Source organism: Schistocerca nitens, chromosome 3, assembly GCF_023898315.1.
Source record: "Schistocerca nitens isolate TAMUIC-IGC-003100 chromosome 3, iqSchNite1.1, whole genome shotgun sequence".
Lineage (NCBI taxonomy): Eukaryota > Metazoa > Arthropoda > Insecta > Orthoptera > Acrididae > Schistocerca > Schistocerca nitens.
In genome coordinates this window covers 911,887,844-911,913,994 of record NC_064616.1, presented here as the reverse complement: position 1 = coordinate 911,913,994, position 26,151 = coordinate 911,887,844, and the positions used below count along the sequence as shown (strand labels likewise).

Here is a 26,151-nt window from a genome sequence, read left to right as displayed (position 1 = left end):
TACCTTCTCTGCTTCTGGTACGCTGGAATATCATGAGGCGACGCTACGCCGCATCACAGACAAAGTCGCACTTAGATGACTGTCGAAGTTGAATAACTTAATAAAGACTTATATTACAAGAAACAGGACTTCAGCCACTTTATGAGAATTGATATAAATCGGTGGTGAAGGCTGAAAATTTGTGCCATACTACGAGTCGAATCCGGATGCTCCGCTTCTCATGAATGGTTGCTTCAACCACCTCAGCCACAAAGACATGCTTCATGGCTGACCCAAATTCTCAAGCTGTGATACGATACTACTGCCCCCTTCCGTTAGCCCGACTGTTCGTGGCATCCTATAAGTCCCACAGGGTTTTCGAAAATATGGTGCATATGCACGGAAAGTACCTAGAACCGTCCTCGCTCATATGTACTCGTATATTGAAATGTGTTGTCTGTTCTGTCGGACATGTCCGACAGAACCGTCATCAAAATTCAGCATATTTCAGTACAATAAAGAACTGTTTATGTTCTCCGTCTGTCCTTCTACTGCTGTCCACAACGTCACTCCTGTCTCTCAAGCCATCTACGAACGGGCGATGCCCACGTGAGAGAGCCATCGCCATCCACCAGAAGAACAGCTCTTCCACCCCTGTGCAGCGGTTATTGCACCCCCGACCTGCCACATTTTCGCAGCCAACGGGGAGCATTTTGCTGCACCAATACATTTTGGTATCAGAAGTTGGATGATTTTGAGACGAAGAAGAAGGTTCAAAAAAATGGCTCTGAGCACTATGGGACTTAACAAAAATGGTTCAAATGGCTCTGAGCACTATGGGACTCAACTGCTGTGGTCATAAGTCCCCTAGAACTAAGAACTACTTAAACCTAACTAACCTAAGGACAGCACACAACACCCAGCCATCACGAGGCAGAGAAAATCCCTGACCCCGCCGGGAATCGAACCCGGGAACCCGGGCGTGGGAAGCGAGAACGCTACCGCACGACCACGAGATGCGGGCTGGGACTTAACATCTGAGGTCATCAGTCCCCTAGAACTTAGAACTACTTAAACCTAACTAACCTAAGGACATCACATACATCCATGCCCGAGGCAGGATTCGAACCAGCGACCGTAACAGTCGCACGGTTCCAGATTGAAGCGCCTAGAACCGCTCGGCCACATCGGCCGGCAAGAAGGTTCACTTCACCTGACGCCATAAGACTGCAAGTAGAGATGCAACTGGGACAGCAACATTTGCGAGGAGGGCGAAGACTTTATTTTCGCTGGTGGGACCCTCGCATCCTTTTATCTCTGCAGTTTTGTGCCTTGTATCCTTGTATCCTTATTGTTCAATATGTCTGGTTCTGGTTGATTTGTTGTGTTTGGTAAAGGCCAGAGAGCCGAGCCATTAACACCTGTGGCACGTACACAACGTAATTTACCAGGCCACACAGCCCAGTGCACTGAGTCTTACTATGTAATTTGTTGGGTTCGCCATTGAAAAGGGCATTACGCAAGCCAGTGACGAAAGCGCTAGTGGCTTATGAGTGCTGGAAGGACTTAGGAATAGGCCAAATGGCCGTACATTTCCCTTGTAAATAGGAATTTTGTAGAGTAGAATGAGTTCTGTAAATCGTAATGTGTAGGTAACAGATTACAGGAGCTTTTCGATTTGATTTATATTATGTGTTATAAGTGACTCAGCGTGTTTAGTTTGGTGGGAAACGTTGGTAGTTTGAATAATTAGTAAAGTGTGTATTAAGAGATACAATATTCTGGCACATATTGAATGTATTTAGTTCTCATATGGAAGGTAGATGATAAGGTAGGTGTAAGCAGTGGTAGCTCAGAGCTGAGCAACTAGAGCCTAACCAAAGAATCACAACGGAATCGGATGATTCAGGTTTAGTGTCTTTACATTATGTAACACTGACTGAAAGCAGCAATATGTTGTGGCACCACACGGATGAGGGACAAGTCATTGGCCCTGACGATGTCAATTAAATCGCTCCAGGTCTGTCCGGAGACAGTGAAAATGATAGAACATAATCGACCTGCTTCATACGTTGCAATTCTGACAACTGTAGCAGATGCAAATGTGTGTTTAGGGCATCGTTTCCATATGAGTGAATTTAGAGACTCATTTGGATTTTGGGTTTTGCCATGAACACACTTTTTGAGAATTGCAGGATCGGCCAGAAACCTGTAAGTGGGCTTGACAAGATCCAGGATACAATACGGAAGCCTCTCCTTGTGAATGTGGGGGTTGTTATCCCTCTGAGCTTGGTGTGGCAAGGAGACTGCGTCACACTTTTAATTAATTTTCAGGCACTTCGGGTGCGAGTTTCAACATTGAACCTTTGGGAACTTATTGTCCATGAGTTGTACTAATAAGTAAATCGAAAATTGACATTTTTGGTCAATTTCATCAATGTCCCCCCTTAAGGGTTATGGTGAATACTTCTGAAATACACTACTGGTCATTAAAATTGTTACACCAAGAAGAAATGCAGATGATAAACGGGTATTCATTGGACAAATATATTATACTAGAACTGACATCTGATTACATTTTCAAGCAATTTGGGTGCTTAAGGGGCTCCGGAAAGGCTCAAAATCATGAAAAGTTCAATTTTTACATTTTTGCATTTTCTGAATCTGCAGACTATTACCTTTTAATAGACATATAATTTATTCAATTCCGAAGACTACAACTATTTTTAATTTTTTTTTGAAATGTGTTCTACATGGGCGTGACCCACTGTGGCGCTGTTAAACTGCTGTCAAATGGTGTTATTATTAACGTCCGTGTTCATCATGTACATTTTAGTGATGTGAGATAAAGTATGTGTTGTGGCTAACCTGTGATGGATCAATATATATCGCTGGTGTGATTGTCGATTGTTTCATGTTTATTTACTCTGTCGTTATCTCGAAAATATTCGTAATTAATTCTGTTTCTTGAGTCTCTGTTTTGTTGAAGTATAATAATGAGTAAAAGTAAAGTTATTAGAAATCATCTGAAGGCTTTTAAGAAAAGGAGAAATGTTGGAAAGCCAAAGGTATGTGTTATTACTGTAAACAATAAAGACGATAACCAAGTGAGTGAGCCTAACCTCTCAAGTACACATGCCCATAGCAGTCAAAGTGGGAAAGAAAATACTTCACAGAAGAAGCTTGGTTCAATGAGTGAAAACTATGAATGTTTTATGGGCAAATCAGATGTGAATGAAATATTTGATATGTCGGTTCTCAAAGGAATTTTTTCAAACTGTGTAAGATGTATTCATTGTATTGAAGTTGGTCTGGAACTCTCCATAATAAAGCACGTAGGACTTACTAGTGAGATACAACTGAAATGTGATTAGTGTTCATACATGACCACCTTTTGGAACAGTGTTGCAGTAACTGCAACTGAAGAAAATGGTAGCAAAATCTACGAACACAACATTAGATTTGTTTATTCCTTGCGTTCAGTTGGTAAGGGAGCTACTGCAGGTGCAATTTTCTGTGGCATCATGAATCTTCCAAATCCCCCAACCAAGTTTACGACCTATAATAAATTAATAGGGTCTAAAGTAGAAGATGTCTGTATAGAATCTATGAAGAACGCTGTGGAAGAGGCAGCACCTGAACTGTTGAAAAAGTGTATTCACGGAAAAACTCAAAACCCCAATGAAAGTGTAAATAGTGTTATATGGTCGAGAATCCCCAAGACTGTATTTGTTGGAATAGAAACACTTCACTTTGGTATGTATGATGCTGTTGCGACTTTCAATGATGCCAACATTGTAAGGTGCAAGGTATTTAGAAATATGGGAATGAAGATAGGTTCTAACATGGTACGAGCGATGCTTGCTTTAGACAAGGAACGCCTTCGGGCTGCAGACAGGGCTGTAAAGAGTCTAGAAATACAAGCAAGAGTAAACAAAAGGAGGAACAAGAGGAAGCTGGAGGAGGAGTTTGCAGAGGATGAAGATAATCCATCCTATGGACCTGGAATGCACTAAAAAGTTAATCCAACCTTTGTCGCTCGATTCCCAAAACTTTTATTTTCTCATACTAATTACATGTTTTCTAAGGATCTTCCAAACATATTTGTTTCAAACTTTCAGTAAATGTTACACAGTACCTTCTGCATAATTTAACACAGCCTTTTTCCAAAAAAACTGTATATTTTTGAATATATAAATAAAAAATTGCAAAAAATGTTGTGAATTTTCAATACAATTGAAAAAAAATCATCTTTAATAACTGAACTAAAATTTTGTAAAATCCCTGTGTTAAGTTGTAGCCCATATTCCAATAAATAATCTGTAAAAAGTTCAACTTCCTACCTCAAATACTTTGTGAGGAAAGATGTAATTTATAAGCATTATTTTAACATTGCAAGTATAGGGCGTTCCGGAGCCCCTTAAATCCTGAGAAATCAGTACCCAGAACAACCACCTCTGGCCGTAATAACGGCCTTGATACGCCTGGGCATTGAGTCAAACAGACCTTGGATGTCGTGTACAGGTACAGCTGCCCATGCAGCTTCATCACGATACCACAGTTCATCAAGAGTAGTGACTGGCGTATTGTCACGAGCCAGTTGCTCGGCCGCCATTGACCAGACGTTTTCAATTGGTGAGAGATCTGGAGAATGTGCTGGCCAGGGCAGCAATAGAACGTTTTCTGTACCCAGATAGGCCCGTACAGGCCCTGCAACATACGGTCGTAGATTATCCTGCTGAAATGTAGGGTTTCGCAGGGATCGAATGAAGAGTAGAGCCACGAGTCGTAACACATCTGAAATGTAACGACCAGTGTTCAACGTGCCGTCAATGCGAACAATAGGTGACCGAGACGTGTAACCAATGGCACCCCATACCATCACGCCGGGTGATACGTCAGTATGGCGATGACGAATACACGCTTCCAATGTGCGTTCACCGCGATGTCGCCAAACAGGGATGCGACCATCATGATGCTGTAAACAGAACCTGGATTCATACGAAAAATATGACGTTTTGTCATTCTTGTACCCAGGTTCGTCGTTGAGTACACCATCGTAGGCGCCTCTGTCTGTGATGTAGCGTCAAGAGTAACCGCAGCCATGGTCTCCGAGCTGATAGTCCATGCTGCTGCAAACGTCGTCGAACTGTTTGTGCAGATGGTTGTTGTCTTGCAAACGTCCCCATCTGTTGACTCAGGGATCGAGACGTGGCTGCACGATCCTTTACAGCCATGCGGATAAGATACCTGTCATGTCCACTGCTAGTGATACGAGGCCGTTGGGATCCAGCACGGCGTTCCGTATTTCCCTCCTGAATCCACCGATTCCATATTCTGCTAACAGTCATTGGATCTCGACCAACGCGAGCAGCAATGTCGCGATACGATAAACCGCAATCGCGATAGGCTACAATCCGACCTTTATCAAAGTCGGAAACGTGATGGTACGCATTTCTCCTCCTTGCACGAGGCATCACAACAACGTTTCATCAGGCAACGCCGGTTTGTGTATGAGATATCGGTTGGAAACTTTCCTCATGTCACCACGTTGTAAGTGTCGCCACCGGCGCCAACGTTGTGTGAATGCTCTGAAAAGCTAATCATTTGCATATCACAGCATCTTCTTCCTGTCGGTAAAATTTCGCGTCTGTAGCACGTCATTTTCGTGGTGTAACAATTGTAATGGCCAGTAGTGTAATAAACAGTTTACATACTTCTGTCTGACTTTCACTTGACTGGCCCTTACAGACTTTGATCGCCATCTGGCCATATAGATTTTTCTGTGATTTTCCGGAATGACTTTCTATCCTTCCCCAGTCTGATTCTTGTGACGGAATCGTCAACGGTAGATTAAAGGCCTGGCCAGACAGAATCCTTCCTGCCGCTGCGACGGACGGCGCAGCGGGTGGCCGTCCAGTCAGCGGCCAGGGACGCCACACAGACAACTGCCGGCCGGCCGGCCTCAGCGACTCTTGGTGCCTCAGCTGTTACACTGTGGAAAGGGCCGAACCCCATTATTAAGCTAGAAAGCTTATGAGAATACCATCGTCTGTGTATTGATCTAGAGTCTGACGAAGATAGGTTCTTCAAATATTTTCGTATGTCGCGGGAATGTTTCGAGGAACTACAACGCCTGATAAAACGGTAGCACCGAGAAGTGCACAACGAACTGGAGAAAGCCAATTGATACAAGGCACAGACTAGCCATTTGTTTCAGGTAACTTTTAGCATTTGTAGCCTCTTTGTGCTTCAAACAGAAGTCATATAAATTATTCCATTTCAGTTTTGCTGTATCGTATGAAAAGTTCGACGGAAGAAAGTGCTATCCCACAACTCAGTTACGAATGCAGTGATAAATTTATCTGCAGTGTTTATGAATACAGCAAACGACAGTAACATCTAGTTCCGTATGTCCCGCTAGAGAGAACTTTCTACTTAATAGATTGTTTTGTTTCATTCTATTCATAACATTGTCATTGAATTTAAACAAACTTATCTTTGGTCGTTAACTTATCTATTCGTTCTATCGGCATAATTTATTTTAATCTTTTCCAGAACTTGACTACAGGCGACAGACACCAGAACATAGCTTTTTCTTTTCGGTTAGGACGTTCAACAGTCCCAGAAATTGTGAAACAAGTGTGCCAGGCAATATGGACTGTTCTATAGCCCAAGTATTTATCTACTCCTACAACAGAGATGTGGAAGAAATCTGAAGAAGGATTTCTAGAACTCTGGGGGTTTCCGAACTGCCTTGGAAGAATAGACGGAAAGCATATAAGGTTAAAATGCCCGAAGGATAGTGGGATCCCAGTTCTTCTGTTACAAACAATTCTTTTCGCTGCCACTCCTGGCGATCGTTGATCCATACTACGAATTTACAGTAGTTGATATCGGAAGTTATGGACGTCACAGTGACAATACTGTTTCTGAGAATTCAGCTTTCTATCAAGAGTATATCGAGGGCAAAAGTATTCTACCTCCAAATGAGGATCCCGTATGTCATACAAAAAATTGTATTCTCTCACCTCCTCTGTAAGTCTTTCTGTGTCTATGATGAGCTGCAAGACAAAAACCGCCTCACGCCGCTGCTTCCAGTGTGACAACAGAGCAGTTGAATGCGCCAACAGAGGCAAGCAGCCGCTGCGGCTTGCGGCGAATCTGTAATCTGTGACAACCCGGCGCCGGCCGGTGCGGCAGGCCGGTTGCCGTTGCGTCAAAGCCGCACTTTGTGTGACCGCCGCCATACAATAACGAGCGATTCAACAGTGCGGCCTGCCGGCTGCGGTTCAAGGCCACAGGCCGGACGGCCAGGCCGCATTCTGTCTGGCCAGACCTTAAGGTGTAATGTTCCCGCTTTCCTAAAATGTGTGGTAATAATAGACGCAACTGCGCAGGGTTCGAGCTTCTGCGGGCAGCTGACACGCGCGACGGTGGTGCTGGGCGACGGCGCGGAGCTGCGGCTGGTGGTGAAGCGGCCGCCGGAGGACGCGCAGGTGGCGTCCGCGCTGTCCGCCATGGGGATGTTCTCGCGCGAGCGGCTGGTGTACCAGGAGGTGCTGAGCTGCGGCCGCGCCGCCGGCGTGGGCCCGCTGCTGCTGGGCACGGCGGGCGACACCTTGCTGCTGCAGGACCTGGCCGTCGGCGGCTTCCGCGCCGCCCCCGCCGGCCTGCTGGACGCGCAGCACGCGGCCGCCGCACTCCGCGCACTCGCGCGCCTGCACGCCGCCTCGCTCGCCGTCGAGGCCGGCCTGCCCGGCTCCCTCGGCCGCTACTCCGAGGTCCTGTTCACCGAAGCCAGCCGCGAATACGTGCAGCACTTCGTGCAGCCCAACTGGCGCGCAGTCGTCGACGTGGTGGCCACGTGGGACGGCTACCAGAAGTTCGCCGACAAGCTGCGCGCTATGGAGCCCGCCGTCATTGACAGGTAGTGAACTCGGGTCAGCTGAAAGTGCCGCTCGCATGCCCATTTCACTCCCAGCGTACTTCTCGTCTCACAAGGGGAAGGCCTGAGACACGGCCAACCGATTCGGCTCAGATTTGGCAAGTCGCTTGTGTAAAACCTAAAACGAACTAATCTAAGATATTTTGGGTCAACACCCCCGCAATTTCGAGAAAATCACCCCTAAAGTTTATGACGAGGAATCGACTCAAAATTGGAGGGATGGACAGATAATTGTAAATAGAGCAATTTTCATCGTCAGGTATGGGGTCCACAAACTCATACTTTTGCAGAAATCGAGGAAAGAAACTTTTACAACTGCCGCATCTGTACCTACATGGTAAACGCTTTTCGCCGACAGCGCAACGGTTAAGGTATCTCGCTGGGAATCGGAGAACCCTAGCGGATGTTATTCTTTTCATTTGTATTTTTCCATATCTCCGATGATAGGGATAGGAGGGTTAATAAGATAAGTAAATCAATAAGGAATGATAATAATAAAGTAGACAAATAAATTTCTCAAACCTCTTGGGAAAGTAAACAACTAAAATGTTACTCCAGGTCACTTTACAATGGTTCTTCCAGTCACTGTTACGTGTCCTCACTTTTCTTCGAACAACTAGATGGATGGTACTTGTCATATAAACATTCGAAACAAATATACTCACGGCACCGAGAACATCTAATGAATGCAATCTTTCGATAACTACACTGTTCATTCCGAAGAGTCGGCGGAAAACAAACTTGGTTTACATTTTAAAATATGTCTTTTTCGGGAATTAATTTTGATGCGCACCACGCATACGATATCATCGCCTGAAAAATCGGTGCTGAAAGTTGGTTATGAATTATGGTGTGAATAGTTATCGCATCCGTGCGGTTGTGCAATTCCCGCTGGGTTTCCAGAAGCCACTGCAATTCTGAAGCCCGGAAATAAAGTTTCTTCGAGATTCGAACCCGGGTTCTCCGATTCCCAGCCAGTTACCTTGGCCGTTGCTCTGTCGGTACTGTCGACGAAAAGCGTTTACCATGTGGGTACAGAAGTGGCAGTTGTAAAAGTTTCTTACCTCGATTTCTGGAAAAGTACGCGTTTTCGGACCCCATACCTGATGAAGAAAATTACTCTATTTACAATTATGTATCGATCCCCCCAATTTTGAGTCGATTGCTCGTCGTAACCTTTAGAGGTGATTTTCTCAAAAACGCGGGGGTGTTGACCCAAAATGTCTCAGATTCCTTCGTTTTCGATTGTACACAAGCGACCTGCCAAATTTGAGCCGAATCGGTTGGCCGTGTCTGAGACCTTCCCCTTGTCAGTTGTGTGGAACGCCACAGTGGCGTGACAATAATAACACCACCGAGGTTCCTTTCGGAGTGTGCTGATGCAGTAGCTCCATACTTACCAATCATATACAACGGTTCGCTCGCCGAAAGATCCGTACCCAAAGACTGGAAAGTTGCACAGGTCACACCAATATTCAATAAGGTAGTAGGAGTAATCCACTAAATTACAGGCCCATCTCGTTAACGTCGATATGCAGCAGGATTCTAGAACATCTATTGTGCTCAAACACTATGAATCACCTCGAAGAAAACTGTCTATTGTCACAGTCAACATGGGTTTAGAAATCATCGTTCCTGTGAAACACAACTAGCTCTTCATTCACATGAAATGTTGAGTGCTATTGACAAGGCATTTCAGATCGATTCCGTATTTCTGGATTTCCGGAAGGCTTTTGACATTGTACCACACAAGCAAAATGGTTCAAATGGCTCTGAGCACTATGGGACTTAACATCTTAGGTCATCAGTCCCCTAGAACTTAGAACTACTTAAACCTAACTAACCTAAGGACATCACACACAACCATGCCCGAGGCAGGATTCGAACCTGCGACCGTAGCAGTCGCGCGGTTCCGGACTGCGCGCCTAGAACCGCTAGACCACCGCGGCCGGCACCACACAAGCGGCTCGTAGTGAAATTGTGTGCTTATGGAATATCGTCTCAGTTATGTGACTGGATTTGTGATTTCCTGTCAGAGAGGTCACAGTTCGTAGTAATTGACGGAAAGTCATCGAGTAAAACAGAAGCGATTTATGGCGTTCCCCAAGGTAGTGTTATAGGTCCTTTGCTGTTCCTTATCTATATAAACGATTTTGAAGACAATCTGAGCAACCGTCTTCGGTTGTTTGCAGATGACGCTGTCGTTTATCGACTAATAAAATCCTCAGAAGATAAAAACAAACTGCAAAACAACTTAGAAAAGATATCTGAATGGTGCGAAAAGTGGCAATTGACACTAAATAACGAAAAGTGTCAGGTCATCCACATGAGTGCTAAAAGGAATTCGTTAAACTTCGGTTACACGATAAATCAGTCTAATCTAAAAGTCATAAATTCAACTAAATACCTAGGTATTACAATTACGAACAACTTAAATTGGAAGGAACACATAGAAAATGTTGTGGGGAAGGCTAACCAAAGACTGCGTTATATTGACAGGACACTTAGAAAATGTTACAGACCTACTAAGGAGACTGCCTACGCTACACTTGTCCGTCCTCTTTTAGAATACTGCTGCGCGGTGTGGGATCCTTACCAGGTAGGACTGACGGAGTACATCGAAAAAGTTCAAAGAAAGGCAGCACGTTTTGTATTATCGCGAAATATGGGAGAGAGTGTCACAGAAATGATACAGGATTTGGGCTGGAAATTATTAAAAGAAATGCGTTTTTGTTGCGACGAAATCTTCTCACGAAATTCCAATCAACAACCTCCTCCTCCCAAAGCTGAAATATATTGTTCACACCGACCTACATAGGGAGGAACGATCACCACGATAAAATAAGGGAAATCAGAGCTCGTACAGGAAGATATAGGTGTTCCTTCTTTCCACGCGCTATACGAGATTGGAATAATAGAGAATTGTGAAGGTGGTTCGATGAACCCTCTGCCAGGCACTTGAATGTGATTTGCAGAGTATCCATGTAGATATAGATGTAGATAGAGGAAAGAAGTATTCATCCCCGGAGGCATCACGCAACACCATGTACAACTGCCTCAGCCCTGTGTTGGAACATTATAAGCTACCTCGAAGAAAATAATTTATTGGCAAACAGCCAACATTAATTCAGAAAACATCGTTCTTGTCAAACACAACTAGCCCTCTATTCTCAAGAAGTAATGAGCGCTGTTGACAGGGGACGTCAAACAGATTCCATATTTTTAGATTTCCAGAAGGTTTTTGACACCGTACCTCACAAGCGACTTCTAATCAAATTGCGTGCCTATGGAATATCGTCTCAGTTGTGTCACTTGATTCGTGATTGCCTGCCAGAAAGGTCGCAGTTCGTAGTACCTGCTGGAAAGCCATCAGGTAAAACAGAAATAATTTCTGGCGACCTACAAGGAAGTGTTACAGCCCCTCAGCTGTTTCTCATCCACATAAGCGGCATTGGAGACATTCTGAGCAGCCCTCTCAGATTTTCTGCAGATGATGCTATCACTTACTGTCTTATAAAGTTATTAGATGATCAAAGCAATTTGTAAAACGATTTATATAAGAAATATGTATGGTGCGTAAAGGGGCAATTGACATGAGTTTCAAAATAAATCCTCCAAATTTTGGTTACACGATTAACCACACAAATCTAAAGTCTGTAAATTCAGCTAAATACCTAGCGATTAAAATTATAAATAACTTAAACTGGAACGATCACATAGATAATGTTTTGGGGAAAGCAAACCAAAGACTACGATTTATTGGCGGAACACTTATAAAATGTCAAAGGTCTACTAAAGAGACTGCTCACATTACACTTTCGACCCTCTTCTGGACCACTCCCGTGCGGTGTGGGATCTGCATCAGATAGGACTGACGGAGGACATCGAAAAAGTTCAGAGATGGGGGGCTCATTTTGTATTATCACGAAATAAGGGAGAGAGTGCCACGGATATGATACACGAATTGTGGTGGCAGTCATTAAACCAAGGTGTTTTTCGCTGTGGCAGTACCTTCTCATGAAATTTCAATCACCAACTTTCTCTTCAGAGTCCGAAAATGTATTGATGCCGCCCTCCTACATAAGGAGGAATGATCATCATAATAAAATAAGAGAAATCAGTACTCGCACAGAAAGATTTCAGTGTTAGCTTTTCCCGCACACTGTTCGAGATTGGAAAGGCACGGAAAGAGCTTCAAGGTGATTTGATAAACCCTCAGCCGGAACTTAATTGTGAACTGCAGAGTAATCATGTAGATGTACATGAAGGAGTAGATGTAAAGGGCTCTATTTGACAAGGGAGGAATCCCACAAATTTCTTCAATTATACCATGTCCATTTAAAGCCACTGATCAATTCTCACATCCTGTACACGGTAGTGTCGACTGATACTTTTCATCTGTTGTTCGAAACAGTTTCAGACATTTTCTATGGGCTTAACATCGAATGGTTTAACGGATCAGTAGAGGTGAAATAGGCATCCCGAATGTTCGTCAAAAAAAAAAAAAAAAAGTATTCGTGTAGCCCTGTGAACATCTTGAAAGGCGAGAGTGTCCACTGCATACTCATCATTAAAATGTCGAAGAAAGGGCAATACCTGGTCATCGACAATGATGAAATACGCATCCTAGTCTGTGTTTACAGCAAGTTGAATGAGCAAAGTAGGGGGACAAGGCCGCATGAAGCCACATTGCAGGTTGCTTATATCAGGGGCACATATGCACTCAGGGGCAAACCTGTTGTTCTTCTTTGACTGACAGGTCATTAACCTATTGTTCCGCTAAGAGGATTAAGACGCCCTAGACGTAATCCTTCTTTTGATTGGCATGTCCTTAACCTGTTCTTCCCCCACACCCACCCCCTCCCCCCAACCCCTCAGGCAACCACCAACCCACCCACTCCCCCTCACTAATACAGGTACACTTTCAGGTTAGAGTTATTCGGATAGCCCCATCCCACTCTTATCAATTTCTTTGACTACTTAATTAAATTGATCAAATAAGTAACCCCTACCCCACTGATAAGCCCCCTCCCCCTCCCCTCTACCCCCTTCCCTACCTGGAAATTGGTGGCTCTGTAGTGGAGAGCAAGGATCTCACTAAGGGAAATTCAAGGCTATATTGTTTATTTATTTTTAAAAAAAATCAGTGTGCAGGGGTTGAATTTCTCAAGCTCATCGTTGTCTGCTGTTTGGGAAGATGCAGGTCTTGTAAGAAGTGATTAAATCGATCGCTCTATTTTCATTCCGAACATGCTAGGAATACCATCATGAAACACCTATCACATGTGATTATCACTTTAAAAATCTTTCGATCGCGCAGCATGCGCTGTCCGCTGGACTGCACAAAACGCCACCTGCGCAGGCTGCGAGGAGTCGGGCTGCACCGGTGACCTCCGCTAAGCGACGCCACAGCTGTCAGCTCCCGAGACACACGCAGGTGAGGTGTCCGTTCAGGTCATGTGACTGACAGACCGGACGTGACACTAATCCTCAAACAAAAGCATCAGGCGGCGGCATCCCTGAGAAATTCATGTCGAAACACATGCTCTTTCCCTGTTTGTCCTTGTGTCCTGCCAGGCCTGCATGCGAGAGACACCTTCCTTCCAAAGCAAATGCCTGACTGGGAATCGATCCAAAAATACTGCTGAAATTAGTAAGTAATTAATTTTCAGTCACGTGATCACGATGTACTGGAAACAAGGTGTGGTAGCTATCTGCCACACAGGTTGATGATGTCATTAGTAGCTGGCTGACTCGAAATACATTTTTTGCAAAATATTGTTGCATACAAAGATAGAGAGAGCTGTACATTGCTGTGCAGATGACATAGGAACTGGCATGAGATATGTCATTCCGCCATGGACTGTAAACTGCCCCAGCCTTCCAGTGCACTTTTCTTGAGGTTACTGCTGGTGCACCGACACATCACCTTTCTACCAGCGGGTCCAGCGCTGGCCAAATTTCTGAGTGAGATGTTTGCCTAGCAATCCACCCTTGCAGGCACAGCTAAAAGATTGTCAGTGTTATAGTGACATCCCACGTCTACGTAAATAACAGCCAAGTCTCCCCCTGGACGCGCTATAGAAATCTTTTGCAATACTTTCAGAAACTGTTTACGAAATTATCCCAGAATAACACAGGATGCTTTCTTCCTAGCGATCCTAACGGGACACCCCACCCATTACATATCAACCCTTCCCATAAATTGCAAAGTGCTGCAAAAATAGTTAATAGTCACTTTTGTTGTTTGATGGGTGAATTCAGTGAGAGCCAATCAGAATGCTCCATTCATTCACGTGACATCCTTTGTGCTGGGCATAGGAGTCTCCACAGACTGGTTCGGACAAGATGGGGGCAAGGTATCTATGGAAAGTTCTGAGCATAGCGTGATGTAGTCTTTGATCAAGTGTTCAAAGACAAGTTGAAGCAGACCATCCATCTCTGATGGGATGCTGCCCCTCATCCGCCATTGTGGCATTAGGACATCTCCAGACCAGTAGCTGTAGGACACCGAAAATTCCAACCATTTTTCTCTTCTGCAGGACAGTGCTTCGAATTCTATTTGCGTGATTGTTCTGATTTTCCTTTCTGTACTTAGAAAGTGCTCTTCTTCCAAACAATAAGAATGCTTTTATGATTAACAGTGTTTTCGCAAGCATGCACAGAGATGATGAAAGCTTTTAGCGGTGAGAACAAAGAGCTAACGTATATCGTTTCTGAGACGTATGTTGAAATCAAGATGTTACAATTTTCAGGAAGGGTAACATGTGATAGATAGGGTGCTACATTAGGACCATCGGGAAGAATGAATTCGGTGTCATTCTGGGATATTTTCGTAAACAGGTCCTGTTGGACAAAAGAGTATAACTCTTTTATAAACTGGCTTCCCAAGACTTCTATCTGAAATACATCTCCCTGATACTGACAACGGGAGACTGACACACTAACTAAATTGCTGAAGACTGAGGACTCTAATGAGTATGAAGCGATATCTGGCAAGATACGAAAGCACTGTGCTGCATATGTTAACTCAGTACTTAGCCACATTTGTAATTTTTCCTTTAGGTATGATAAGTTTCCAGAACAATGAAAGTACTCAATAGTAGACCTTCTTTTTGTAAAAATGGAGGGAGCGATAATGTAGACAATGTTAGACCTAATTCTAAGTCATTAATGTTAGTACAAGTTATTGAAAGCAGTGCATATGTATGGGTAATTGACCATGTCAGTTCACATAATTTGCTGTCAAACGTACAATTTGGTTTTAGAGGTGGTTTAACAACTAAAAATGCTATATTCTGTTTTCTCAGTGGGGTACTGGATGGATTAAACAAAACATTGTGGACACTAGACACCTTGTTTGAATTAGCTAAGGCGTTTGATTGTGTGGATCACAGAAAAAGGTCTTTCTCTACAGTAATGAGAAAGGCTGTGATGTGGCGTCTGATTGGGACATGGTTAAGTGTGGGGTGACACAGGGTTCAGTGCTGGTATCACTATTTATATATATATATATATATATATATATATATATATATATATATATATATATATATATATATAAATGTTATACCTTCTAACAATACAGGTGATTCTAAAATATTTCTGTTTGCTGGGGACACTAGCTTAGTAGTGAAGGATGCTGTATCCAACATAGGCAATGTTTCAAATGCTGCAGTTCAAGGCATAACTTCATGGCTTGTAGAAAATAAATTGACAGTACATCACTGTAAGACTACGTTTTCTGCATTCTCTAACAAGCAATTCAACAAAAATTTACATCTTGTTTAAGTAGAACGGCTATATGATTAGTGAGTCTGAAAAGTTCAAATTTCGAGCTGTCCAGATAGATAGTAAATTGTCATTCGCTTGTGACCTACGTAACTATATTCTAGGGTTACTCTTTCTGTTCACAAAGATTATTTTCAGCTCCGAAATGGTCAGTTCGAGCAATGTGTGGTGTATGCTTGCGAACTTCTTGTCACCTCTGTTCAGCAGTTTAGGAATTCTGACACTTGCCTATCAATATTTGTTCTCTTTAATGTTGTTTGTTGTTAACAGTATGAGATTATTCCCAAGAATTAGTAGCTTTAGCTCAGTTAATGCCAGACAGAAATCTGATCTGAATTTTGATTACATTTCCTTACTCATGCGCAGAAATGTGTGCATTATTCTGCAGCGTCCATTTTCAACAGGCTACCACATGAATTTAAAAAATCTTAGCAGTAATCCTTGCGGATTCATGTCTAAACTGAAGAATTTCCTCATGGATTGCTCTTTCCATTCTTTTGGTAAGCTTCTGGAACAAAAATTAAACAAATTTCTTTATTATATTGTTGATTACATACTCGCATCTTGACGTCTGCATACGATTCATCTACATTTATGTATGTTAATTCCGTCTACTGACTCGTTCCATGACTATGGAGATTTACTCCTCAGGTTGGTTCTACGGAAATAAAATTTTAAAACCATTCGGCAAGTATGAAGGTGATCCAAAGTAGCAACGAGTTCTTACGCTTTTTCATTCCTCCTATTTCGCGTTGTCCTGACGCGTCATCACGGGGAGTGGTGGGCTGTGGGGGGGGGGGGGGGGGGGAGGAGGGGGTTCAAAATGGTTCAAATGGCTCTGAGCACTATGCGACTTAACTTCTGAGGTCATCAGTCGCCTAGAACTTAGAACTAATTAAACCTAACTAACCTAAGGACATCATACACATCCATGCCCGAGGCAGGATTCGAACCTGCGACCGTAGCGGTCATGCGGTTCCAGACTGAAGCGCCTTTAACCGCACGGCCACACTGGCCGGCGGAGGAGGGGGTATGCGATATTGCGATATTGAGATATTTGAGATATTGCATGAACAGAGTGTCCCTCTAAGATCCCCCATTTCGCCAAAACCTTCTATGGCGCCTAACCACCTTCATTCGGAATTTTAAAAATGCGCATGTTGAGAAACAACGTGTAAAGTAGTCTGTTGCAGTTATAGGCAGACAACTGGATTTGCATCAACGAGTTGCCTACCTGCACGTCGTTTCTATAGGCGTTCATTTTTAAAATTCTCAATAAATGTGGGCAGGTGCAATCGAAGGTTTTCCCAAACTGGATGCTTTTAGAGGGACCCTAAAGTTGCACCCCTTCACGATCACGCAACAGGAGGACACGAAATAGGATAGATCAAAATGCATAAGTAGTTCCAACCAATGCGACGTCATTAACCACCCTTACACGTCACAAGAAATTCTGATCTGTGGGCTTTTATTCGCAAGTGTCGATACCTTGCTGTTTGAAGTGTCGTCGAACCTGAGGCTAAAGTCACTCCACTCCACGCTTTTGCAGCATTAGAGGAAGGTTGTACGCACCTTTGAAACTTAGGCGTCGCAATGGGTGGGAATTACAGGGTTTCGAAAAACTGGTCATATAATTATGTTCCGCAATGTAGCTGAGGTGACGAAAGTCATGGAATAGCGATACGCACACATACAGATGGCGGTAGTATCGAGTAAGCAAGGTGTAAAAGAGCAGTGCATTGGCGGAGGTGTCATTTGTACTCAGGTGATTCATGTGAAAAGGTGTCCGACGTGGTTATGGTCGCACGACGGGAATTAACAGGCTTTGAACGCGGAATGATAATTGGAACTAGACGCATGGGACACTACATTTCGGAAAGCGTTAAGGAATTTAATATTCTTAGATCCACAGTGTCAAGAGTGTGCCGAGAATACCACATATAAGGCATTAACCCTCGCTAAGGACAACGCAGTGGCGGGGAGCCTTCACTTAACGACCGAGAGCAGCAGCGTTTGCGTAGAGTTGTCAGTTCTAGCAGACAAGCAACACTGCGTGAAATAACCGCAGAAATCAATGTGGGGCGTACGACGAACGTATCCGTTAGGACATTGCGGCGAAATTTGGCGTTAATGGGCTATGGCAGCAGACGACCCACGCGAGTGCCTTTGCTAATACCACGACATCGCCTTCAGCGCCTCTTCCGGGCTCGTGACTATATCGGTTGGACACTAGAGGACTGGAAAGCCTTGGCCAGCTCAGACGAGTCCCGATTTCAGTTGGTAAGAGGTGACAATATGGTTGGAGTGTGACGTAGAGCTGACGAAGACATGGATCCAAGTTTTAAACACAGCACTGTGCAACAAGCTGGTGGTGGTTCCATGGGGGCGGCGGTGATGGGAGGGGAGGGGGGGGAGGAGTGGGGGGCGACTGTGTTTACACGGTTCATTGACTGGTAAATGGTTATGTTCAGCTACGGACTTGGAAATAAGCGAGCACCGTAACAACCTCACCCCTCCCCCCCCCCCCCCCCCCCCCGCAAAACACACCCAGGGGATGAGTGCAGAAAAGGAGAAACGGAGAGAGAGAGACCCAGAAATAGGAACAGGGATATCAGCGCCCTCCCTCTGGCTCAACATTAGGAGCAAACTTAATTTGAGAGACGTGGACATGACGAGTCTTCCCCGATCCCGGCTGTTTAACGAGGAGGTTGACTGGACCAATCACCCTCACAATACGGAAGGGGCCTTGATAAGGTGGTTTCAACTTCCCTTTATCAGCACTCGCCCCTGAGGACCCAAAATTACGAACAAAAACCACATCTCCCATTTTGCCCCTGAAGGGGCGCCTACCCCGATTATAGTAACGGGCTTTCCTCTGACGTGCCTGTAAGATATTGCGACGCGCCCGTTGCCAATTCTCGCGTAGGCTAGCCGGATCAATTTGCTGGGGAAAAAGATCATTAATACTCCACAGGTTGGACAAGGGAGAATTGACCGAGTACCCAAACAGAAGAGTATTAGGGGTGCTACCTGTTGTTGCCTCATGACGCGCCGAATTAAACGCTTGGTTCAACCAGGGCAGGGTCAAATCCCAACCCTTGGGAGAACGGGCATGAAAAATACAGAGGGCCGCCTTAATATTCCGATTAACACGTTCAGCAAAGGATGCCTTGGGGTAATAGGGAGTAGTAGTGACGTGGCGAATCCCTTGAGAAAAGAGGAATCCCTTAAAAGCTGCGGACAGGAAAGCCGGAGCATTGTCAGTAACAAGTGAGCGGGATGGACCAAACCAAGAAAAAACCGAGGTCAACTGTTTAATCGTGATATCAGCAGTGACTCCCCTGGTTGACAGGAGCCAGGTGAACCGAGAAAAGGCATCAACAACTACCAATATATATCTATGACCTCGCTTGGTACGGGGAAGGGGTCCCAAATAATCAATGAACAATCGCTCAAGAGGCGCGAAACATCTCTGTGACTGCAATAAACCTACACGCCCTCCGACATCCGGCTTTGCCTCACACGATGCCACATAACGTTTGACATCAGCATACATTCCTGCCCAAAACATCTTTTCCCGTACCCGATTCAAGGTACGAAATACCCACAAATGGCCGAATCATGAAAATATTTGACTACCACTTCTACTAGAGCCTTGGGGATACACAAACAACTACGAGCATCACTCTACATTTTACAAAAATGGTTCAAATGGCTCTGAGCACTATGGGACTTAACATCTATGGTCATCAGTCCCCTAGAACTTAGAACTACTTAAACCTAACTAACCTAAGGACATCACACAACACCCAGTCATCACGAGGCAGAGAAAATCCCTGACCCCGCCGGGAATCGAACCCGGGAACCCGGTCTGCCTTTTACACAAAACCCCACGACATATCTCATAATCGGGAACTATTTCACCTCCTTTAACACGTTGATAAATGGGTCCCCAATATCGATCTTCAACCTGTTTCTTAGAGAGATTGCAAAACAACTCGGGGACATCAGTCAAGATGGAACCTACTTGCACCTCCTGCTCCTTCTCAGTAAACATACGACTCAGAGCATCGGCCACGCAATTATCAGATCCTCTGATGTGTCTGACCTGAAAATGGAAGGATGAAATTCGTACTGCCCAACGGGCAATGCGTCCCGTTTTGCGGGGGCGGACTAGGACCCAACTGAGCGCCTGATTATCCGTCTCCAAAATAAAGGTGGAATGTTCTACATAAAAGGCGAATTTCTCCAACGCGAATAATACCGCGAAGGCCTCACATTCATATATCGAATAGTTACGCACCGCCTGAAATAAACGTCGTGACGCAAATGCCAGCGGACGTCGCTCGCCTTCCTCGTCTTGGAGAAGCACAGCAGCCACACCACCTCCAGAAGCACCGGTCTGAACAATAAACTGCCGGTTAAAATCCGGTAAAGCTAACACCGGCGGATTAGCAATGGCAGTCTTCAAGGCCTGAAAGGAACACTGTTGCTCTTCACCCCAACGAAACTCGACATCCTTCCCATGCAAACTATTAAGAGGTGCGGCTAATTCAGCGAACTGCGGCACAAATTTCCTAAAAAAATTACACATGCCAATGAAACGTGCTATCCCCTGTTTGTCCTTAGGAGGGGGAAAATCCCTAATAGCACGTGTCCTCTCTTGATCAATCTCAACTCCCCGATCCGAGACAATGTGCCCCAAAAAGGACATAGCTCTCTTACACAAACTAATTTTAGACGGCCTAACCGTGAGCCCCGCCAGTCGCAGCCGCTCTAACACCAACCTAAGATGCTGCCAATGGTCCTCGAATGATTTACTATAAATAACAAGATCATCTAGATAGTTGTACACACAATTAAACTTCAAGTCACCAAGCACTCGATCTAACAATCTACTCAAAACCGCGGCTCCCGTCGCCAGTGGATGTCTTGGCAATAGGTCCCCCACTCTACCATATTGACTGACTAATTAATTAAATTGATACTCTCAGTATATGACATTTTTCCGTGCCTCCTATTTGTTGGATACTAGGACTGGCATATGTGGTGGGAAATTCTGGGATTCAATCCCACAACCGCCGATTTCCAAACCCTACTCTTTCCCCTTCCAGATTTTTTCCCCATCTCTTATTGGTGGATACTGACACAATTAGGTCGTTTGGCAGGAACTCCATCACGATAGAAGTTGCTGAGCATTTAAAATTTCAGTTCAACTGCGCGATGTCCTTAAGCAATATGCGGGAGGAGGTGGCAGGTGCGTACTCACGATACCACTATCAGAAGCAATAAATTGATCAATCTGGAATTTGACTCTGTGGTTGGGTTTTTAAAGCACTGTAGAATTCCTAAGTTGGCTCTCTCTGCTACATTCACGAGGAGGAGGAAGGGTCTACTGCGTGATAGGATAGAGACAATAACAAATACCACTACAAGACAGAGTCCACCGCTATTATTGAGAAGCACTAAACACGACACACTTAAACAACGATCCAATCCGTAGTAGTAGTAGTTGTCCTGGCTAGGAGTCGGCGATTGCGGAATCTTCCATAAGTCGCTGTCGCATAGTGGTCACGCCGGCAGCTGCACGCTCATCTTCCGGCAGCCATACGCTGCCCGTTCCTGACATTCAAAGGTCTGGGAGACTGTTGCTGCGACTGCCGAGAAGTGGACCTGTCAGTTTACATGGAGGAGAATAATCGTCCAGCGCAAACACTCCCCCTATTGAATAGTCCAAAAATCTCTACGTAAAAATCGGAGAATACTCGCAACACACGCGATCGCGAAGGCCGCTCAATTCGTACTGAGTATTAGCTCGCTATTCATCCGCCCAGAGGGCAACGCGCTTAGGTCAAACTACGTGCTGGTACTCCTCCTGTCCAGCTCGGGAGGCTCAGTGGCGGCTCGCGCCTTAAGCTGGAAATGTCCATTTGTTCCAGCCACCAGTTACCTCTGCCACACACCCATATGCCAGGTAGAATCGTCCTAGGAAACCAGCCACATATTTATGAATTTTACAATTAATTACTACTGTAGCGCCAATCTGGTGACATTCAACAATGATCAAAGTGTCGGAAATATCTCTTCCTGACGACTGTGGCTCTGGAAATATCGATATCTATACCATTCTTATGATTGGACATAATTTTCAACGTAAAATCTTTCATCCCCCTTACAGCTATCGAAGCACTGAAACTGCAATTTTCCACATCAAATCTATATCCCCCTTACAACCAGACATAGTGATTTTCTTTGCACATGTCAGAACTCTGACCACAGTAATTTTACACTCCAACACATAAACATTTCCGATTATCGTTTTTATGTATATGGCGTCCAAAACAGTTATGGTATATCCACACACACACATACACACACACACACACACACACCGCCTAGGTTTCTTGATTCTTCTCAGTTCTATGGAATTACTTGACATTTAAGTCTTCCAGCCAATCAGATTCGAGAATAGATTGCAGGTATTTTCAATCAGCACTTCTGGAAGGTTCTGCATCCCGCCAAGACTCTCTCAAATAAGTGTTGTAATGCACAGGCCTCTGGCACTGTGCGATAATCAACAACGCTCCTGTAGACGAAATGTTTGTACTGTAACAAACATCACAGTCGATAGTGCGACAAAGAATATGTGAGGTTCTGCTGAGGGGAGCCGATGAGAGGACATTCTGTGCATCCTTTCTGTTACAACCTTACTGCTAGCCCTATTTGTACACTATAGCAATTCAGTTAAACCCTTGCATTGCTATACTGTGCAGGTGTTTGCGAAATGAATCTATCACCCTTTACAGTCGGAAATACTACTCAATGCGTTGAAATCACATTTCCCCACGTCAAATCTATCCTCCCCTTAAGACGAGACATACATAATATTTTACAGGAATAGTAGTGTGATCACTTTCCACACATGTCTGGTGAAATGTCGGAACAATAACCATTGTAACTTTACATGCTAACAGCGTCACATTCCCGAAAAGTAGCATGATTAGCATATATAGGGTTTGCATCCGAAAAATTTTGGTATGTCCACATTCACGCCAGCTAGGTGTCGCATTGCACGGCCTCCCATAGCTTCCCAGTAGTGGAACACTCCTACCATACCGCCGTTATCACGTATTTGTTGAAGAATAAAGGGCGTAATTACAATTAAAAAGCCCTCTTTTAATTATGTTATGTATGTTCTTGCACAACAGTTAGCGTTTGTCAGAGTAGGAAAAACTGATACAGCAGCCAAGTCACGGACCCCTGCTAATTCCCTCGAAATCCCATCACGTTCCGACAGCACTGTTCCATAGTTAGGAAGCTGTCTAGTCGTCCATCCATCACTGACTAGGTAGAGAGCCATTCACGATGGTGAGAAAAAATGATAAAACTACTACCTTCTAAACCAAAGTAAAAAAAAGAAAAACATAGTTAGTGCGATCCATGTACTACATATCTGTCGGGAGGAAGATAGCGCCCACTGTTCACATCCGTTTACAGTTCGGAAATTATACTATGCTCGCATCAATCCTATAAAATGATTGCCAGCAACGGAAAATGCGTGAAACCATGACATCTTATGAGGAAATAGACAAACGCATAGCAATGGTGTTTGACATGTGAAATTACACACCATGAACAGAACACAGTCTCTCCCACACATAATATCTGTCAATCACATGTATACACAAGGATTGCAGTACCTCACATACCCCTGTCACTAACTTAGAATCATCGCAGTTGTGAAACTGAAGACTCGATTTATGTCGAAGATGTTGTAGGGGCATGGAGTACTTTGCATACATCTTTGTTTGTTTAGAGGAGGGTGTCAAAATAGGTTTCCCATCGGTTTGGTGGACATGATTCATCAAGAATGCGTAGGAAGCTCTCTGCTGACTGAAGTTAACTACAGCAGGTAGTTAGTGCTCTAAGTCACACACAGAACACGCAACTGTAAGTGAGTCGAATGCAGTTTATACCACACAATTGATATATCCTCAAGAAAACAACGGAAAAATGGCTAAATGTGTGATAAATGACGTGCAGCAACATCTCCCTCTCTGTAGAATGCATCATCAGTCTATCATTAAATCATACCTCGTTACAACTCCTCTCAACTGATTAATCCAGCTACTTTCCATTACCCCTTTAACGCAGATCCATGTCAATTTCGAGACAGATGGTTCTCTTTTCCAGGAAAGCAACAAAAACAGCAGTTAACTTGAATGTATGCCTAGTACCTCAACAGACATACAGCAGAATGTTATTAAAAACCATGCAACAATTGTTGTGTAAGGTATTTGTTAGCTGACACTGTATGGTTGTGACTGGTAGGGAGTACACAGAAGCACATTGTAAATACTGTTTGTTAGAGTTAAAAGGTGTAGACAGTCTTGCACAAGATCAAACATGCGTTCCATTCTGTAGTTGCATACTGATCCATTCTGTGTTTGTAAATTGCAGCCCTGAAGTGGCAAAAAACCCTCTTAAGCTAAGGACACTTTATAAAAATCTTTAAGAGGTCGCCGATAACTTTGGGGTCACACAGAACTAACTCAAAAAATCGACAGAACCAACTTTAAAAACCCAATTGCAACGTCAAATTCGCGATTGATCAGCTTATTGTTTTCTGATAGTGGTATTGTGAACACGCATTTGTATAACCCCTCCCGCATATTTTGAAGTACATGGCGCAATTCGGTTGAAATTTTAAATTCTCAGCTACCTCCAACGTAATGGACTTCCTGCCGAACGACTTGTGTCAGTGTCCGCCAGTAGGAGGTAGGAACAAAATCAGGAAGGGGAAAGAGTAGGGTTTGGAAACTCGCGGTTGTGGGATCGAAACCCAGAATTTCCTACCACATATACCAGTCCTAGTACTCAACAAAAGGATGCAAAGAAAAACCGTCTGACACAGAGGGTATTGGTTTGATTAATTAGTCTATCAGTTTGATAGAGTGGGGGATCTATTTACAAAATATCCACAACACAACATTTTCAGAAGGGTTGGGGTTTCCCAGGTATTCGCCACTTTGTTGAGGACAAAGGAGGGGTTAGTGTGGTTTCTGGTGGCACACAACAGACGCTACCTATTTCTTCTGGAATGCCTTTGTTCCATCCACTACAGGTTTCTATATCACTGTAAGTGTGAGAACGAAGGTATATACCTATTAAAATCATCAGGTGAGCGTGAGGAGTGGGGTGGGAGGGGGACATCTTGGTCTGTGTGTGTTTGCACATCCTGGTTCATACTAAAGCAGGCAGTAGCCACTTGAGACAGAGAGATGGAGAGAGAGAGAGAGAGAGAGAGAGAGAGAGAGAGAGGCAGGACATGAGTCTGTTATCAAAGGGATGTCGGCACCTGATGATTTTGTTTGGGGAGATTAGCGTGGTCTGGCGGCTGCTGTGGTCGTGTAAGCCCAGTGCATGGATCTGGCGGTGATTTCCATGTGCACACGCCTCACATTCCCACTGATGATGCGGTTACTACAAGGGATGCATGATGCTTCCAGTCTTACGTCACAGCTGCAGTGCAAGCGTTTTTTTTTTTTCACAGAAAAAACTGACCAAACCGTAATTACGTGTGGTGAATGTTTTATGTTGATGGTATACCTTACACAATCACAAAAAACCTGCACATTGTTTAAATATTCCACACACTGCTGTGTATCCTGCAAATTATTTAAATAAACAATATTCCACAGACTGCAATCAATTTGATGAGATATTTCTATCAATCAAAAGTGTGTCATTATTTCCAGAAGGGGTGGGGAACCATGGGGCCGTGGAATCAAATGCCAGTGAAGGCAGTAAGGATTTTGATCTAACTGTGTGAGGAAAACCCCTGACATCATTATCAGTGAATGAGCTGTTTCTCAACAATTTCTGATCAGTTTCATTAATTAGTCAATTAATTTGATGTCAAAAGTGGTGTGGGGTTTCTGGGTGGGACAAAGGCTGGAGATTTCCCAGAGGATGAGAGAGTGACATAGAAAATCACTTGATAGAACAATAGATTAAGGAGGATTACAAATTTGGTAACCATGTAGAGTGGGGTGAGAATGGAATGATAGTTTAAGGGGATGGTGAAGGGGTGACATGGAATAGAGCAATAGGTTAAGGGGGGATTATAAATTTAACGACCATACAGAGTAGGTTGATGCCCCTATTCCATAGTGAATAAATTTGGCAACAATGCAGAGTGGAGTGTTACTACCATTCCATCTTGAATAAATTTGGCAGCAATCCAGAGTAAGGTCATATCTCCATTCCATCTTGAATAAATTTGGCAACAATGCAGAGTGGGATGACACCCCCTTCGCCCTACTACTCATACATGTTACAGGGAACTCAGCTCATCTAGCACAATCACTATTAATGTTTTCCAATAGATCTGAATGTTCAGAATTAAGCGTCCACAGCAATACGAGGTGTGG

At 44.1% G+C, this 26,151-nt stretch overlaps 1 protein-coding gene across 1 annotated transcript in view; it reads left to right on the top strand.

Annotated features, from left to right (window-relative positions):
* LOC126249480 (uncharacterized) overlaps positions 1–26,151 on the top strand; it is a 288,417-nt gene that overhangs the window by 223,814 nt on the left and 38,452 nt on the right. Inside the window, exon 4 of the mRNA XM_049951132.1 lies at positions 7,380–7,909. Within this exon, the coding sequence (XP_049807089.1) occupies positions 7,380–7,909 (530 nt within the window). The remainder of the gene's footprint in view (positions 1–7,379; positions 7,910–26,151) is intronic.